General features: G+C 41.3%; 2 protein-coding genes across 2 annotated transcripts; one reads left to right on the top strand and one right to left on the bottom strand.

Moving 5' to 3' along the window:
- Positions 1-4,077: 4,077 nt before the first annotated feature.
- On the bottom strand, positions 4,078-5,869 carry LOC128745297 (uncharacterized). Its single transcript, XM_053842332.1, has 3 exons — positions 5,734-5,869; positions 5,460-5,667; positions 4,078-5,372 (listed from the first exon to the last, which is right to left on the bottom strand). The coding sequence occupies exons 1-3, from the start codon at positions 5,857-5,859 to the stop codon at positions 4,078-4,080; spliced, it is 1,629 nt and encodes a 542-aa protein (XP_053698307.1). The 5' UTR covers positions 5,860-5,869.
- Positions 5,870-15,683: 9,814 nt separating this feature from the next.
- On the top strand, positions 15,684-17,489 carry LOC128745502 (luciferin 4-monooxygenase-like). The gene is made up of 3 exons (XM_053842576.1): positions 15,684-16,032; positions 16,095-16,416; positions 16,474-17,489. Exons 1-3 carry the CDS (start codon positions 15,684-15,686, stop codon positions 17,432-17,434), a joined length of 1,632 nt encoding a protein of 543 aa, XP_053698551.1. The 3' UTR covers positions 17,435-17,489.
- The last annotated feature ends 628 nt before the right edge of the window (positions 17,490-18,117 follow it).

Raw genomic sequence — 18,117 nt, 5'->3', positions numbered from 1 at the left:
TTGTCCCGCTAGTGGGGTAAAAGTGCGAATCGGCACCTAGTCAGGAGAATGAAGAATTTATTTTGCATAACACTATTATACCAGATGATTTGTAGTTGAATGTGAAGACATTGAGTTACTGCATCACTATAAAACATATTTTCTTGTTGTCCTTCTTTATATCTCACAAATTATTGACAACTTCAAACATCGCACTTATGCCTCGCCCTACTCTACAGTTCGGCCTCGATTATCCGGGGATTCGATTATCTGGGTTTTTAGACTCGCAATATCAAAACGACGAGCAAATGTTTGAATGATTTCACAATTTTCATGCAGCTTTAGCGATTTAGCGGTTAGCGATATCAATGGTTTATTTTTAGCGAAGCTAACGGTTTCGCTAACGTACTTCAAATTAAGTGAAAACGTGAAAATTCAACACTAAAACCATATAATAGTATTTGGTTTTAGCTCGCAAACAAAAATTCATCAAAGCAAGTGTTTTGCAGAAATAAAACTAGGTATTATCAATAATCGATTTATTAAAACAACCAGTTTTCGAAAATCGCAAAATTTCAATGGCGTGTTGATTCCATCCACCAATCCATCCAATATTCACGATAAAATTTAATGCGCATAAGCTGCAAACCAACAGAGATTGCTAAAAATTTATTAATAATTCTATGGGCTATTTTATTATAGTCGCTGTCACCCAAATCGATCAGGATGATCTGATAGTAAATCATTAACTTTTCTGCTCACGGATGTATTTTCAAGTTAACAAAGCTGACGGACTGAGTTTGCTTATTACTAGACCGAACAGCAAAAAGCTTTATTAAATTATGCCGGTGGTTGTCAAGCAGCGAAAGCTTCATAGATTTCATTGTCGCTTTCAGCAGAGCGTGATATGACTACTTGAGCTTATAACCTGATTCTTAAAGAGGTTATAAAAACCTTCAGAAGAGTGAGCCACTTGTTCGGAAAGCAGTTTTATAGCAGTCTTCAGGAAGTTGTGGTGGAGCTCATAGTTTTATTAAATTGATCATAGACTAATCTCAAGTTTTTAGTCTTGATCTTGAAATGTGGTCATACATATATATTAATATTTTTTTGAAACGATGGTTCTACAATCGATGAAGGTACGGTAGGGGAAAGAAATGAATTTTTTTTTTTTTGTGGAGGAGGGGGAAGAGTTTCGCAGAATACCATTTCGCGAAAAATCTTACGCAGGATTTACCATTTTACGGACAATCTTTTCGTAGAAACTACCATTTCGCAGGGGTGAACCAACTGAAGGCAAGTAATAGAGGTCAGTAGATCTAGGAAAATAAATAAACCTAGATAGAGGTGATCTCTACGGGGGGCTGCCCCTCGCAGTGACCGGCGCTTCCGACAGCAAGCCGCCGGCAACACTCACGGCCTGTGGCAATCTCGCGCTGAATTATCTAATGCTACTATTGATAGTTTTTGGCGGTCTTGTTATTGATTAATGTTTTATGAAAGAGTCTAAATTTTCTCGAGTTCGATTAGTTTTTGAGTTACGCAAAAATTACTGTTTTATTTGTATGAGAGTCCTTATCCCCCTACCACAGACGTGAGGGGTCTCAAACCATCATTAAAAAAAATCCTTCCTCCAAAACCCTCCACATGCCAAATTTGGTTCCATTTGTTTGATTACTTCTCTAGTTATGAGGAAATTTGTATTTCATTTGAATGGGAGCCCCGCCTCCTAAAAAGGGAGAGGGGTCCTAATATATCATAGAAAAAAATCATGCCTCCAAAAACACCCACATGTCAAATTTGGTTCCATTTGCTTGATTAGTTCTCGAGTTACGAGGAAATTTACATTTCATTTGTGTGGAAGCCCCCCCCCCTCTTAAATGAGGGAGGGGTCATTATTCCCCTCCTAACGAGGGGAGGGGTCTCAATTCACCATAAAAAAAATTGAATACAAAAACACCCACATGCCAAATATGGTTCCATTTGAATAATTAGTTTTCGAGTTATGAGGAAATTTGTATTTCATTTGTATGGGAGCCCCTCCTCTTATTGGGGGAGGGGTCTTTTGCCATCGAGAGAACCTTCCCTAGCCCCAAAAACCCCTACATGCAAATTTCAGTTTAATCAGTTTAATTCTTACAGCTTACGCCTTTTTTCGCCTTATAGCTTTATCTTCAATTCAATAACGCAATAACGCTTAGTAACACAACGTCACAAACTAGTCCGATGTCTCACCCGCTATCCTGTATCAGCCTAATCAGTATTGTTGGAAAATCATGTTGAAGCATAATCCACTTCCTTTCGTTGAACTAAATCGTACGCCACTTCGAAGGCTATAAACATCGTGGAATGCCCCACTCGAAAACCGCACTGGTATTCGCAACAAAGGTTTCCTCCAACGACCTCAGTCTGAGAAACAGGATGCTGGAGAGAATTTTGTATACAGAATTGAGGAGAGTAATGCCTCGATAATTGCTGTATTCAAATCGATGGCCCTATTTGTAAATAGGGCATTTGAGACCTTCCAACCAGTCCGTAGGTAGTTCCTCCTCTGTCCATACCAATACAGCTCACAGCTAACAGACATTAATCTCCAGCGATTTAGAGCAAGCAAAGTTGTGATTCCTCGATAATTATCTGCGTTGCCTTTATCTCCTTCAACACTGGGAAAACGTAAGACCTTTTCCATTACTCTAGGAACGTATGTTTCCACTTTTCGTTAACAAATACTCAATACCCATTAGGCTTGCAGAAAAATTTGATTACATTTTTATTAAAAAATGTATTTTAAGATACGCCTTTGAAATTTCTGCTTTTATTTAGCAAAATTTGTAGCCGACTGTATAGGATGGTCGCGGGGTAAGTGCTACGACCCTGTTTTTATTATACTTTATAGCGAAGAAATTCAAGTTCGCAGCAATACTATTACAGCAGTTGAGAGTTGCTTAACAAATAGCACAGCTATATTGTCATCCTGAGCCCACTAAAAGTACTAAGTTTATGATGCAAAATTTCCTAGCATAATAAGTAGAATAAGTTCTGAACGCATCTAATGGCGCTTAAAATAGTGCCAGTATTACTTGGTGGCAGGACGAGTTGCAAAATCTTCTCACCACGGCAAAGATATGCGTATGTATATGAGTGCAAACATTTTGCATACTGACGACCTAACTGAATGGCTGGTAAACGTAAGAAATAGGCACCGAAAAGCTTTTCCGGTACTTAGTACTTTGTATAGAGGGAAGGTGTTAGATGGGTAAGTTGACAAGGTGTTCACAAGCCATGGAGCACTCTTGATTTCTCCTCGTATGAACTGGTGGGGGTGGTTGGGTAGGAAAAATGCCTTAACTGCTGTATCATCAGCCGGTACGTGACTGGAATTAAGATGTGAACTCTCGAGATCAAGGTACATGTTTTGTCAACAAAGGGTTCCTTATTGTTACCACGGCTGCAGGATCGGAGCTCTCGTCGTACTGCTGAAGTGGAATGTTTATCTTACGTAGAGAGAAAAACAAAATCCCGTAGCTATTAGATTGAATGAGACATACCTATTTGTTGAGTTTTTCTGTTGGTTTAATACTGTCGAAAATCCGTTTCAATATTCGGTGAAATTAAAATTTAATGTTTTTTCAAGCTGCTGTTTTCCTGTGTGTATTTAAAAATTAAAACCTATTTCTGTGCCAAATGCAAAGCTTTTAGCTAAATAACGCTTGGAGAAAATAAATTGTATAAACCTTCAAAAAAATTTATCTTGACTATAAATATCAAATTCACTTGCTTTTTCATCTGTGCTGTGCACACATTTGAGCTGCTAATGAAACTGTTGAGGGGGTTATCATATACGATGATAATGTGCTATTTTGATTTTGCACTTATCTATCAAGTTAAGTATCGCTGAAGATATCCTCAAGGATTATGGTTGAAAAATTAACCATTAACTTGTAAAGATTTGTGAAATCGATGTGCAACGATAAAATGTTCTCAAAACTGTAACAAAGATATCAAGCCTTATAAGAAATAATAATAATTTATTTTCTTGTCACCCATTTAACTAACTAACCGCATATTACTCGATGATAAAACCTTCTATCCCACCGATTACAGCTTCGACCTGGTACTCTGAATAATCTCCCGAAGCTGTCGGCGTAATATCTTGCCACTGATTGTCCTGGGGATTTCATCGATGAACCGAACTCCACCATACAAACGCTTTTGTGGCGACACCTGACTAGTTACGTAATCAACGATTTCATCAGCACTCACTTCTTCGCCCGCTTCCTTCACGACAAACGCCGTCGCCAGTTCACCCGCACGTTCATCCGGTACTCCTATAACAGCGGCATCCTGCACCTTGGGGTGCTTCAGCAGGATGGCCTCCAGTTCGGCCGGAGGAACCTGAAATCCTTTGTACTTGATGAGTTCTTTCAACCGATCGACGATGAAGAAATCATGCTCCTCGTCGAAATACCCGACGTCTCCTGTATGCAACCAACCATCCTCATCCAGGACGTCTGGTTCTCCGACATAGCCTTTCATCATCAGCGATCCCTTGAAGCATAGCTCTCCACGTTGATTGGGTCCTAGAATTTTGCCCGTTTCCGGATCAATCACCTTGACCCACTGGCCCATTCGAATTTGACCCACACATCCCGCCTTGTTTTCGAATCCGGTCTGCATCAACACCCCCAGCGTTGTTTCACTCATACCGTATCCCTGCCGAATAAAGGCTACTCCAATCCGTTCCCGCACTTGATCTTCGATTTCTTTGCTCAGTGGCGCAGCACCACATATCAGTGTCATCAGAGAGGACAGATCGTAGTTGTCTACAATGGGATGTTTTGCAAGGAACACCAACACCGGAGGTGGTACGGTCATTAAATTTACTTTGTACTTTTGAATGCTGTTTAAAAACAAATGAACGTCGAACTTGGTCATTACAACGCAGCAGCAGTCGTTGGTGAGCATGTTTATCATACTGACAGCTGCCATCGCATGGAACAGCGGGGTAACTGCGAGAGCCATCAGTTGGTCCGGTAATTCATCGATCATTTTACGGGTTTCCTTCGAGTGTGCTACGGTAGTCATTATATTGAGGTGTGTAAGTTCGACGCCTTTCGGAAGGCCAGTTGTACCGGAAGACAAAACAATGATGGCCACATGCGATTTGGTGTCAACTTTTGCGGAAGTAAACTTGGCAGGTGAAGACTCTGCATTCATCATCTGAGAGAATGTCATCACCTCGGGGAAGCTGGAGACTTTCGGATGATCTCCGAAAACTATCATTTTCGCCGGTAGTTTCAACTTTCTGAACGTCATAACCATCTTCTCCAGTACATTGGAAGAAACGAAAACAACCTTTGGCTTAGAAAGATTGATCGCATGCTCGAGCTCAGCTGTGGAGTGCACGTAGATAACAGTAATCGATAGGTTTTATTTGTTATCGCAAGCGATAAGAAAATGTCACCAAAAGCAATACTCACCTTCCACGTAGGCTGGGTTCAAAAGGGCAACCGGAATGGCAGCCAATATTGAACCAGTTTTTGCAACACAAAACTCCAGACAATTGTCGCTGATGATCGCAACGCGGTCTGTTTTTTGAACTCCTAGTCGCATTAAACCGGCTGCAACCTTCGACGATTGGTCATGCATCTGTTGATAGGTTAACTGCACCTCCGTTACGGGGTCAATCTGACATAGAAAATGGTTAGCTATAAATAACAGTGCGAGGTACTGTCGTCTAGTTACTCATGTTACCAGTGCGATATTTTGCGGTCTTGCCAGAAATTCATTCACCATCATTTCACCAAGTGATCCATCCTGCAACAAATCCACCGGATCGGGGCCTCCGTATAGAATGTACTGCTCATCTTCTTGGACCATGTTTGGCGATTTGTTTTTATCCCCAAGAGTGGAAAAATAGAAAACGTTTCCCAGCGAGTGCAGCTACAATCGATTACTGAACGGTTATGACATAAACACTCCACTGAACCGCCGCGACCGCGAACACAAAATAATATGTACTTTTTGTCATCGTGAAAGGAAAAGGTATTGCGTGCGTCAGTTCGCTCGTATGAACTTGGTGGCTCGTGATAAAAATTGGATCAGTATTAGTTAACGAATTGATATCGACGCTACAGTTGATGTTGATACGACGATCGCTCCGTAGTTGAATAAAGTAATTGTTAGTGTTTAGCTTTGTTCGGTAATAATTTACGGTGGTAGTAGAATCATTGATTCATACCTCAAACCGTCCGTTTATCGTCCGAAAAGATAACCAAACTATCAAACTTATTGTTGTCCACCATAACTTTCATGGTTTTCAGAGATTCTACCATAAAAATGACGGGTTGATAAGTATCCAATAAAAAAATCGAGTTTTTCGCGAACAAACATTTTCATTTGCAGATAAAGTTATCATCCTTTTATAGTAATTTTTTTAGGCGAAAAATATACAAACTGATAAATTTGTATAATATTTCAGAGCAATCAAAAAATGTCTTCCTTTTATTTGTAACTAGAGGACCCGGCGCGCGTTGCTACGCCATTTAAAAGGGGTAGATGTGTAATGCTGAAGATTTGCTCAATCGTAATAATGCAAAAAAGAGCTGTCTTTTTGACAAACCAAGATATTTCTAAATTATGCCTCAACTTTCTAAATCTGATAACAATTTGAGTTTTATTACTAACTCTTAAATCGATAAGACATGCAAAAACGCAAGAAAATATCAGAGCAGTTCGTTTGAAATCAGTTGAAAACTGGTCAGAAATCATAGACTTGTAGTAATCTCAAAATACAAAATTTTGTAATTGATCGAAGGGCTTAGCGAAATAATAATTTTTGATAAAATAGTAGCTTCTCAAATACAAAAAGTAGATTTTCGACGTGAATTAAAATGTCTATAAAAAGGAAAATATTTATCGGTGAGGAAAAACTTTAGATAAATTTCTAGAAAATATTCCTAAGGAGTTTGTACTAAAATTTGAAGTGAATTCATCCGATTTCGAAAAATCTTTCTCGCCGACTTTAAAAAAACAGTTTTGTAAAAGTTTCGCGTTCCTTCTTCAACCGCTCTGACACATCGTTACAAATATGCATGTGGGTTCGCAAATATTTAACGAATTAGGTTGAAATTTTCAGTTTGTATACTTGAGCTTTTCGAAAGTTCTAATTGTATATAGAGCACGGGAGGGTACTTTCAGCCCATTAAGCGATGGCATCTATTTTTTCGGCCTTTGGCCTAGTTCTGGTGGAAGAAAAGATGGTTTTGACGTTCTTTGAATAAAAATAGTGGATTACTTGCAGTCTTGAGAAAATAATTATAACATATTAAAATTGTATGTCGGCAAAGTATTTTTATTGGCAATAGAAAAGGCAAATAGGCTGAATTTAGAAACCTGCTGAAAATACCCTCCTGTACAGTTTGAGTTATAACTCGTTAAACGAATTCACAATATAATCGAGAGTGTTGTACTTCTGCGTAGCTAGATGTTACTCATTTGTCTCGCAACCGTAAATTTGGGTGTACCTGTTATATCGAAACCAGTTTTTAATGCATATTTTTGAATTACATGTTTTCTGTTTCTATTAACTATGAAAAGAATGTGATTTTTAAATACATTGTCGTTTCAATCCACTTCGCCGACATCAACATGAATCGAAGTAGACACGTGCTTACTTAGATGTTTTCGCTTGTTCGACAGTAGTGCTTGTATGCAGTTGAAATTCAGTTTGTTCCGTATGCAACATTTTGACATTTTCGAAAACAGCCACTTGCAAGAATTGTTCCAAACCAGACTAAGAACCATCCACACATCATAAGCAATCTGTATGCCAAGTTTCATCAAAATTCGTCGAGCGGTTTGCGAGTCTATACCGGACACACGAACAGCATTTCATTTTTATATATATATAGATTTGTTATTTTGAGTTAATAGCGGGGTCGCATCCTGGGGTTTGGTTTAAGTTAGAAACTGGCCGTTTTCCTGGATGTATTCGGAACGTTCCCAGAACGATAGGTATAATGTACTTACTTACTTACTTACTTACTTAGGTGGCTTGCCGTTCTAAGACAAAGCCTGTTGAACAAAGTTTCTCCATGTAACTCGGTTGAGGGCTACCGCTCTCCAATTCCTCGGACACCGAGTACTCTCCGCCAGATCTCGCTTCATCTGGTCTAACCATCTTGGTCGCTGCGCTCCTGGTCGTCTTGTTCCTACCGGATTTGAGGCGAACACCATCTTTGCAGGGTAGTTGTCCGGCATTCTTGCAACATGCCCTGCCCTGCGTATCCGTTCAGCTTTAGCTACCTTCTGGATACTGGGTTCGCCATAGAGCTGTGCGGGTTCATGATTCATCCTCCGCCGCCATACTCCATTCTCCTGTACGCCGCCTAAGATCGTTCTTAGCACTCGTCGTTCGAAAACTCCGAGCAGGTCCTCCTCGAGCATTGTCCATGTTTCATGCCCGTAGAGAACAACCGGTCTAATAAGCGTCTTGTACAGGGTGCACTTTGTACGGGGACTTAGTCTGCTCGACCGCAATTGCTTGTGGAGCCCATAGTAAGCACGACTTCCGCTGATAATACGCCTCCGAATCTCAGGTGATCAGGTATAATGTGCGGAAGGTATAATGCATGGTAGGCATAATGGACGGTAGGCAGTCTACCTTTAGCTTGCAAAAAATACAATTGACTCAGCGTTGCATATAGGTTGAGTCGGATTCCCTACGAATAGCCTTATCACGAGTGGCCGAAACCTAATTGAACGCAATAACAAGGGGCATAGTAGTTTTAATGTTGGGTATATACTGTGCTTACTCGCTGCCGCTTGTTCGGACTCAATAAACCTAGGAAAATGCTTGCATTTCTGCAGTAAATGCAGGTATTTCTGCAGGGGGCTGCCCCTCCGCAGTGGCCGGCACTTCCGGTGGCGGGTCACCGGCGAACACTCGCCGACTTCTGAATCGTACGAATATATCTATTAATTATTTTGATGATTGCTTCACCAGCTTGACCTTAAAAATATTATTTTTATCAGTATTATTCGAGAAAATAGCTTTCGGCGAGTTTCAGCCAAGATTTTGCTTTTCGTAGGTCGGTAGTTTGTGAGTCAACCAAACAGGGGTTCACCCTTTCGTGATACGGCCAAATACAATTTCGGCCATTTGGATTTCGTCTATTGTTATTCGGCCATTCGACGTTAGCCCGGTAAGTTGATGCGAGGGCTAGGCAAAACTAACAAATTTCGGCAGCCCTAGAAAAGTGAATAAATTTTGACAAGTGTGATTGGTCGGTACTTCTGACAGCGGGTCGCTAGCAACACTCGCGGCCTGCTGTCGTCACGTCCTGAGTCATCTATGAAAGTTCACAAAATATTTTTTACGAAATTATGCCAAAAGGTCGTTGTGCCAATTGTTTTTCTTCCAGATGGTCCCTTATGTTTATGCCAATGTTTTTACGGCAAACGACGTTATGACAAACAACATTATGCGAAAAGAATTTATGTTAAATGGGCGCTCTGATTCTCATTGTACTGTGCTGGAGCGATAACTCGCTCAAGTGCATATTTATAGAAAAACGAAGTTTTGTAAATTGTGCCTAATGTTCGTATGCCGAAATATGACGATGTTCGTATGACGAAAGTGGACGATATCTTCTTGGCTTCTCGTGATTGCTGTTTTGATGTCATCATATTGACGGAAACCGGACTCAACGACTCCATTAATTCTGTGCAGCTGTTCGGCGAAAGGTTCAACATTTTTCGCTGCGACCGTTCGTCCCGTAATAGTGATAAGCGGAGCTTTGGAGGTGTATTGATCGCTGTCGCCCGGCAGTACCCTTGCGTTGCCCTCACGTCAGCACAAGCAAGTAGGTTAGAGCAAGTCTGTATTACCGCGAATATTCATGGGTTGAAAACTTTATTTGGTGCCGTGTACATTCCCCCTGACAAAAGTCAGGATCCTGTAGTTAATGAATCGCACGTTTCTTCTGTTCGTAAATTGTGCGAAAAAAACCCTCAATTGATGCTATACTCATTTGCGGTGATTATGATCAACCACGCATTGTTTGGGATTACAATGACGACATGATAAATCACACTACTACATCGCAGCTTCCCACTGCGAGTGCGGTTTTAGTTGACGGAATGGATTTCTTCAACCTCCAACAAGCCAACTTGAAACGTAATCATCTCCGAAGGGTGCTTGATTTAGTTTTTTATTCTACTGACCACGTTGTATCCGTTGACGAGTGCGTTGCACCATTACTTCCTGTTGATTCTCATCACCCCCATTGTTGATTTCGTTACCCACTTTAAATGACCACTCCGAGAATCATACACCTTCAGAAAATGTACGACGAAAATTAAACTACCGCAAAATAGATTTTGGCCTGCTCTGTGAACATTTACTTAACTATGACTGGGAGAATCTTCTTGAAATGAGCGAAGTGGATGACATGGCCAATTTATTCTGTAACACTATTAACCGGTGACTTCAATCAAATTTGCCTTGTGTTAAGCAACGTTCCACACCGCCCTGGAGTACTAATCGTTTACGAGCCTTAAAACGTTCGCGCAATACTTGTTTACGTAAAGACCGACGCCGTAAATCCGCAGAATTAAAACGTGAATATAAACGTACCAGTGACGAGTATCGTCAGCTTAACGCCTCCCTGTATAACTCATACGTACTCCGTGTGCCAACTAACCTGCGAAGAAACCCGAAAGATTTTTGGACTTTTGTAAACTCGAAACGCAAATGCAATTCTATTCCCGCCAACGTATATCTTGATGGCTCAGAATCGTGCTCCACTACAGACTCCTGCGAAATGCTTTGTTGTTTTTTCAACAAGTCTTTTGCACAAGGGAAATTTCCTAGTATTTGGAAACGATCCTTTATGTTTCCCGTTCATAAGAGTGGTGATCGTCGGAATGTTAGGAACTACAGAGGAATTACCCGCTTGTCTGCAGCTTCCAAACTTTTTGAAATTATTGTGGGCGCTGCCATGCTTAACCGTACCAAAAATTATATATCAGCCCACCAGTACGGGTTCATGCCTGGCCGATCGGTTTCCACCAACCTACTCGACTTTACCTCTTTATGCATCACGCAACTTGAAGAAAAAGCACAAGTCGACGCAGTTTACACTGACATAAAAGCTGCATTCGACCGGATCGATCATCGCATCTTTCTACGAAAATTGCATCGTTTGGGAGCCTCAGAGCAGCTATTGGCTTGGCTTGAATCATATTTACGCGATAGAGTCTTGCAAGTCAAGGTAGAATCTACTGTTTCATCTGTGTTAACAAATAAGTCTGGTATTCCTCAAGGAAGCAATAGGGGGCCCTTGCTGTTCATATTGTTTTTAACGATGTATTTATGCTACCAGAAACCAGATGCGCACTTATCTACGCTGACGATCTTAAACTGTTTCTTACCGTGCGCTCCATCACTACTTACTTACTTAGGTGGCTTGCCGTCCTAAGACAAAGCCTGTTGAACAAAATTTCTCCATGTAACTCGGTTTAGGGCTACCGCTCTCCAATTCCTCGGACACCGAGTACTCTCCGTCAGATCTAGCTCCACCTGGTCTAACCATCTTGCTCGCTGCGCTCCTGGTCGTCTTGTTCCTACCGGATTTGAGGCGAACACCATCTTTGCAGGGTAGTTGTCCGGCATTCTTGCAACATGCCCTGCCCATCGCATCCGTCCAGCTTTAGCCACCTTCTGGATACTGGGTTCGCCATAGAGCTGTGCGAGTTCATGGTTCATCCTCCGCCTCCATACTCCGTTCTCCTGTACGCCGACGAAGATCGTTCTTAGCACTCGTCGTTCGAAAACTCCGAGCACTCGCAGGTCCTCCTCGAGCATTGTCCATGTTTCATGCCCGTAGAGAACAACCGGTCTAATAAGCGTCTTGTACAGGGTGCACTTTGTACGGGGACTTAGTTTGCTCGATCGCAATTGCTTGTGGAGCCCATAGTAAGCACGACTTCCGCTGATAATACGCCTCCGAGTCTCACGGCTGGTATCATTGTCCGCCGTTACCAGTGAGCCAAGGTAGACAAATTCATCGCGCTCCATCAACGACTGTCAAAGATTGGCTCCAAAGATTGTTAGATGGCTTCGTGAATTGGCGTAAGATCAACTACTTGATAGTGAGCACAGCAAAATGTGAGGTAATAACGTTTCATCGCACTCAAAACCCTATCATCTCTGATTACAATATAAATGGAAATACTCTCCGGAGGGTAGAGCAAGTTAGCGACCTCGGCATCTTACTCGACTCCAAACTTATGTTTAAAGCTCACCGTTCTGCTATTATTTCCAAAGCATCCCGACAGATAGGATTCAGCTCCAGAATCGGAAGAGATTTTAAGGACGCTCACTGCTTGAAATCTTTATACTGTGCACTAGTCCGTCCTTTGCTTGAAAACGCCTGCGTGATTTGGCAACCACACCAGCTCACCTAGATTCTAAGAATCGAACGCATCCAAAGACGATTTATCCATATTGCCCTCAGAGAGTTGCCCTGGAGAGACCCAGAGAATCTTCCTCCTTATCGTGAACGTTGTCTTCTGCTCGGTTTGGACACACTAGAAGGGCGCAGAAAAGTTCAGTAGGCAACGTTTCCAGTAAAAATTTTAAACAACGACATTGATTCGCCGACGCTGCTTTCAAAAGTGAATTTCCGAGCATCTCAAAGATCTCTGCGAGCTGCGGCTTTATTGCACACGGAATTCCACCGAACCACGTTTGGGTACCACGAACCAGTGACGTCATGCATCCGGATGTTCACTCGGATTGAAGAACTACACGAATTTGGAGAGCCTACTCGAACTTTTGTTCAAAAATGGTCAAGAACTGATGCTTTGTAAGAGTTTGTGTGACCTTCATTAAGGCATTGTCAAATGAATGTATCAAATAAAATAATTAAATAGGGTCTTTTTCTAATTCCCGTCGTAATAAGGAAAGCCATTCTAATTTTCATCATTTGCTGGATGGATTTAGTGAATACTCCAAAAGTTCTTGTACTGATTTGACTAAAACACACTTACCTTCCGATCCGTGAACTTTGAAATCACTGAAAAGCGACTATTAAAGCATAATATTGAAATTACGCAACTGACTTTATTGCTAAAATTCGTCGTACCGTTTTAAAATCCGTCCAACAAAATTTTTCATCATCCGAACTAAAAATCACAACAATGTTTACGAAGCTAACGTGCATGTATTTGTGTAGGACGGCATGACAAATGTTATTCTACAAAATTTCTGCAGGTCAGGCAAGTTTTTCTGGCTGTAGAATAACGACAATGCCTTGCGTGAGTTATTTTCATTTATGAATGACGGAAATTAGCACGATTAGTCGACATTGTCTTCTTCGTCGCACGAAAAAACGTAGGAAATTTGGCTGGTAGGACTTCTTTAATGATAAAAAGCATTTAAATAGATCTCAGCTCACTTTGATTGATTACGTATGATAGACAACTAACTAAAATATTAGGGAATACCTAGTTTTGCATTGTGTGTCATAAAAATGCTGATATTTTTAATAATTTGTGTTGGATAGGACGGGAATAGGCAATTACGACGATGTAGCAACATACCCTACCTTACATTCGAATGCATAACGTCGCGCACCGCCATCTTGAAGCACGAAACACGACCTTAAGGTTAAATAAACCAGAAAAGTTAGGATAAAATTTCATTTAATGGTATTATAACCTAAAGGGATCTTGACAGACATGCATATTTTGGTTACGATTTACGTTAGAGATGCCATACTGAATGACTGAAAAAGGTTACAAATCGTAATCGAAATACTTACAGGTATCTGTGAAGATCGCTATTGGAATGGAATTTTCTCCGAACGAACGAACCGAACGGGAAATCATTCGTGAGTTCTTAAGCCGCTCGGAAATAATTAACCTGATTATTCTACCACATCAGAGGCAAAGCAAAGCCTAGGTGCTACCACAGACTAACAGACGTAACACCTCGAAAAAAATTTCTAACAAAACATCGTTTCATTGACACCCCTAAAACTTGGAAAAAACATTAGCATCACCCGGTGCAGTCTTCGCGCTACGCAGAGTAGGTTGCTATAAATGTAGCAATGCTATAAATTTACTTGTATAATATCTCACATCAGCGCCAGCGCAGGCGAGCGGCGTTCTCGCGCAGCGACTGTTGTTTGAGTCTTGGCTTAAGCAAAAATTTGAAATGATCGTTTTTATTGACGATGGAATGAGGTTTCAGTGTTACGTCTGTTAGTCTGTGGTGCTACATTCCGTTATCGAAATTTGACCTTCTGTTTTTATACGACAGACTTCGCAGCCAGCTGTTAGAGTGCAGTACAATTGCAGGGCCAGTTGCTATGACTCTAAAAGCCTATTGACTCTAACAGCCTCTCCCAGTCGAGATTCGAACATACAACGACTGGCTTATTAGGCCAGCGTCATACCTCGAAGCCAACTGGGAGGCACCCACCCCGATGCCAACTTTGACGTTTGCGAACAAAATAGGTGAAGCCAACATAGCTGGATCACTGGATTACTTTTATACGCATCGGATAACTAGTGTGCGTGTAAAAGAACGATTCACACGATATTTCTGCAGCGCCACACGTGATTTTCACTGCATTAGGGTAGATGATCCATTAGTTGCGCCACTAAGCACAATATAACTTCATTTTGCTTGTGTATTGAGGTATATGCTTCAATTAATGCTTGTGGGATATAAATTTATCAAATACAAGGTATTTGTCACAAGGCAAGACAATTGCTTTCTTTGTACGAGAAGCTTTATAAAGAAAAAATGAATTTTCCGATTCAATTATATTGTACCAACAGTTGCGCTAATGTTTCCTTAATTATGTTTGATGTTCCTTTAATTGTGTTATTTCATATACATTGCTAGGTTGCTAAGTGAAAAAACATCGTAGCAAAACTATAGATGAGCGCCTATAGTTGTGCGCTCCAACTGCGCGTTAGATTTTGGAAAATTGGCATTTTAGCAAATAATGCTTTAATTTTAAATGGTGTAGTCTAACTACCAATACTTCTAAAAACCTGTTTTATATAATGAATGTAATTGTTTTATCTAAAATGCTACGGTGACGAAAATATGCATTAATAATGAATAGTAGCGCAACTATTGGTACTACCACAACTATTGGATCAACTACCCTATCATTTATTTCTTGTCCAAAAGGCGTTTTCTGTTAGTTGAAAGTAAAATATTTCTATCGATGAATTGTTATTGAGATTCGTGTAAAATTCTTTACTTCTACGTGATTATGTTTTGTTGGCTTGATCGCATCACTTCACTGCCGTGTGAATGCTGCGTATTAAAAGCAAAACGTTTGTAGCGCCACCTCATTTCGTGGCGGTTTCAGGAAACGTAGTAGATGCCCGGGGGTTGGAGGTACCACATCAGAGGCACTATACCAAAAATGAAAGCGCCATAATAGTAAACCTTTAGGCGATTTCAGTTTATGCTTTCGACACACATAAGTAATTTCGAATCTCTTTCTTTCGAGATGATCAGAATTTCTCTCTCACGGTTTAAATTTTAAAACTCGTTTTTCTGAGCTCTACGACCGCAAGCATCTCGACATCCTATCTAATCAGACCTACTTGGCGGAGCAGCGGTATGTTGTTCAGTCTAGCGACGACATCGGAGCTATCGAGCACAGCGCGGCATGGAACTGTCTGGCGACGAGTTGAACGACCCGAACATAATCTACGGTGGTCCTCTGCCCGAGGATTTTAACCGCGGTTGTGCCTCGCTGGGAGAACTGGTCGTGCGCGAGTTCAGCAAGGTGCGCGAGAAGGTAGCCCTGATCAGTGGAATTAGCACTTTGCAGTTAACCTACGGTGGCCTATTGGAACAGTCGTTAGCTTTGGCTGCCTATCTGGAAGAGCAAGGTGTTCGGGAGAGCGACGTGGTTGCCCTGATCAGCGAGAATCGTTTTGAGTTTCCGGTTGTGGTGTTCGCATTGATCTACCTTGGAGCTACTGCAGCTCTGTTCAATCCCGGTTATACAGAACGTAATAGCAATGACAACGTAATATTTTTCATCTGATAAGTAGGTACTATTTACTTTTTTCAGGTGAGTTTGAGCATGCTTTTAGATTGGCGAAACCGAAAGTTATCTTCGCCTCAGCTCGAGCCTATCTGCCAGCGCAGAAAGCTAGTCTGCGAATTCGTCGACCGGTGAAATTCATCTATCTGGATGATAACGGTAGGGGGCAAACGTTGCAGAAATGCTTGGAGGATTCCAGCAGAAAATTTAAAGCCGATAGTTTTGTACCCAAAGCTGTGGACATCAAGAACCAGGTCGCACTAATTGTGATGTCTTCAGGTACTACTGGCCTGCCGAAAGGAGTTCAGATTACTCAACGGAATATGATGACGACATTGTCGTATACGCGGTCGGTATCGCTCTTTTATTAGAGAAAATAAAACGGACTAATCTTTGATATTTTTAGAACATTTTTGGATACAATTGGAAGCAATCAAGAAGAAATGGTAGCAGTTGACGTCATTCCATGGTTTCACGTAGCTGGGGGAGTATCGATGCTGAACTGGTTGGCCAATGGAATGCGATTGGTTTTTCTGCCCAAATTTGTCTCACGAAATTATTTGAGCTGCATTCAACAATATCGACCGAACATGCTGAATATGGTGCCACCGATTGCAATATTTTTGGCAAAACATTCCATGGTTGATCAGTTTGATCTTTCTTCGGTGAAAACTATCATCTGCGGTGCGGCTCCGTTGAGCCGTGAGGTTGAAGATTTGATTCGAGCTCGGCTGAATGTGACTTCGATTCGACAAGCGTACGGGATGAGTGAAACCACATTGGCCATTTTGCTTCAGCTGGATGCGGAAAACAAACCGGGAAGTGTGGGTCGCGTCCGTCCGGGGCAGTGGGTTAAGGTGGTTGATACGGATAATGACCGGACACTTGGTCCGTACCAAAATGGGGAGCTATGCTTTAAAGGAAGTCTCATAATGAAAGGATACATTGGACAGGAAAAGGCCATCGATGACAAGGGTTGGTTGCGCACCGGGGACATAGGATACTACGATAACGGGAAGGATTTCTATATCGTTGACCGGCAGAAGGAATTGATCAAATACAAAGCATTTCAGGTAGCACCCACCGAGTTGGAGGCTCTATTGTTGTCCCACCCGGCGGTCAAGGATGCCGCGGTGGTTGGCCTACCGGACGATCGAGACGGTGAGTTAGCTACCGCTTTCGTTGTGCCAGCCGAAGGAGTGGCTGCTAATGTGAAAGACATTGCTCAGTTTGTGGACGCCCAGGTGTCGGTTCAGAAGCGACTCCACGGTGGAGTCAGAGTAATTGAGGAGATTCCAAAAACGGCGAGTGGCAAAATTCTGAGACGCAAATTGCGTGAAATTCTCAGAAGTAAATCCAAACTGTAAGAGTTGCGGTTGACAGGGGATGTATTATTATGTTTTTTCTTTGATATAGCCTCATATTTATTAAGGTAAGAGCATGTTTCGCATCATTAAACACGGGATGTTTACAGTGATTGAAGCGATAAAGTTATACTTAATTCATTAATTTTGTATACAATAACTAACTTGAAAGTGTCCCATACACTTTTTCTTGCCTTTTCTTGTTCTGATGTTCCAATCCATATGATGAGCTTAACTTCATCAATGTGATTTATTCTTTTAATCATTTCCAATTATTCATAGTCATGAAAATGAAAACATCGGCTGGACAATACAGATTTTGGATTATTATGAAATATGTTTTTCACTTGAATTGAGTGCAAAAAATATCACACGAAAAACGTAATGAGATTTACGTTTATTGACGTTTATTTATTATGGTATTTTTTACATCATCCAAATTGCAAGAAAATCTTCCACTGAAGACGACCATTCTGAACAGAGAGTCCTTTCACACGTATCTGGCCTTGGCAGGTTCCAGCTTTAAGGAGGTAATTTCATCTGATTTACATAAATTATGTATAATGCATGCATTCGCTAGGTGTAGGTACGAGTTTGAAGCACCGTGACACAGGACGCTGAAACGCGATTTCCACAAGTGGCCTGGTAGGGTAGGTATTCATCTGTATGCTGTTGGCCCGAGTCTG

The sequence above is a fragment of the Sabethes cyaneus genome, chromosome 1 (assembly GCF_943734655.1).
Source record: "Sabethes cyaneus chromosome 1, idSabCyanKW18_F2, whole genome shotgun sequence".
Lineage (NCBI taxonomy): Eukaryota > Metazoa > Arthropoda > Insecta > Diptera > Culicidae > Sabethes > Sabethes cyaneus.
The sequence above is the reverse complement of the archived record's forward strand: the minus strand, read 5'-3'. Positions and strand labels throughout refer to the sequence as shown.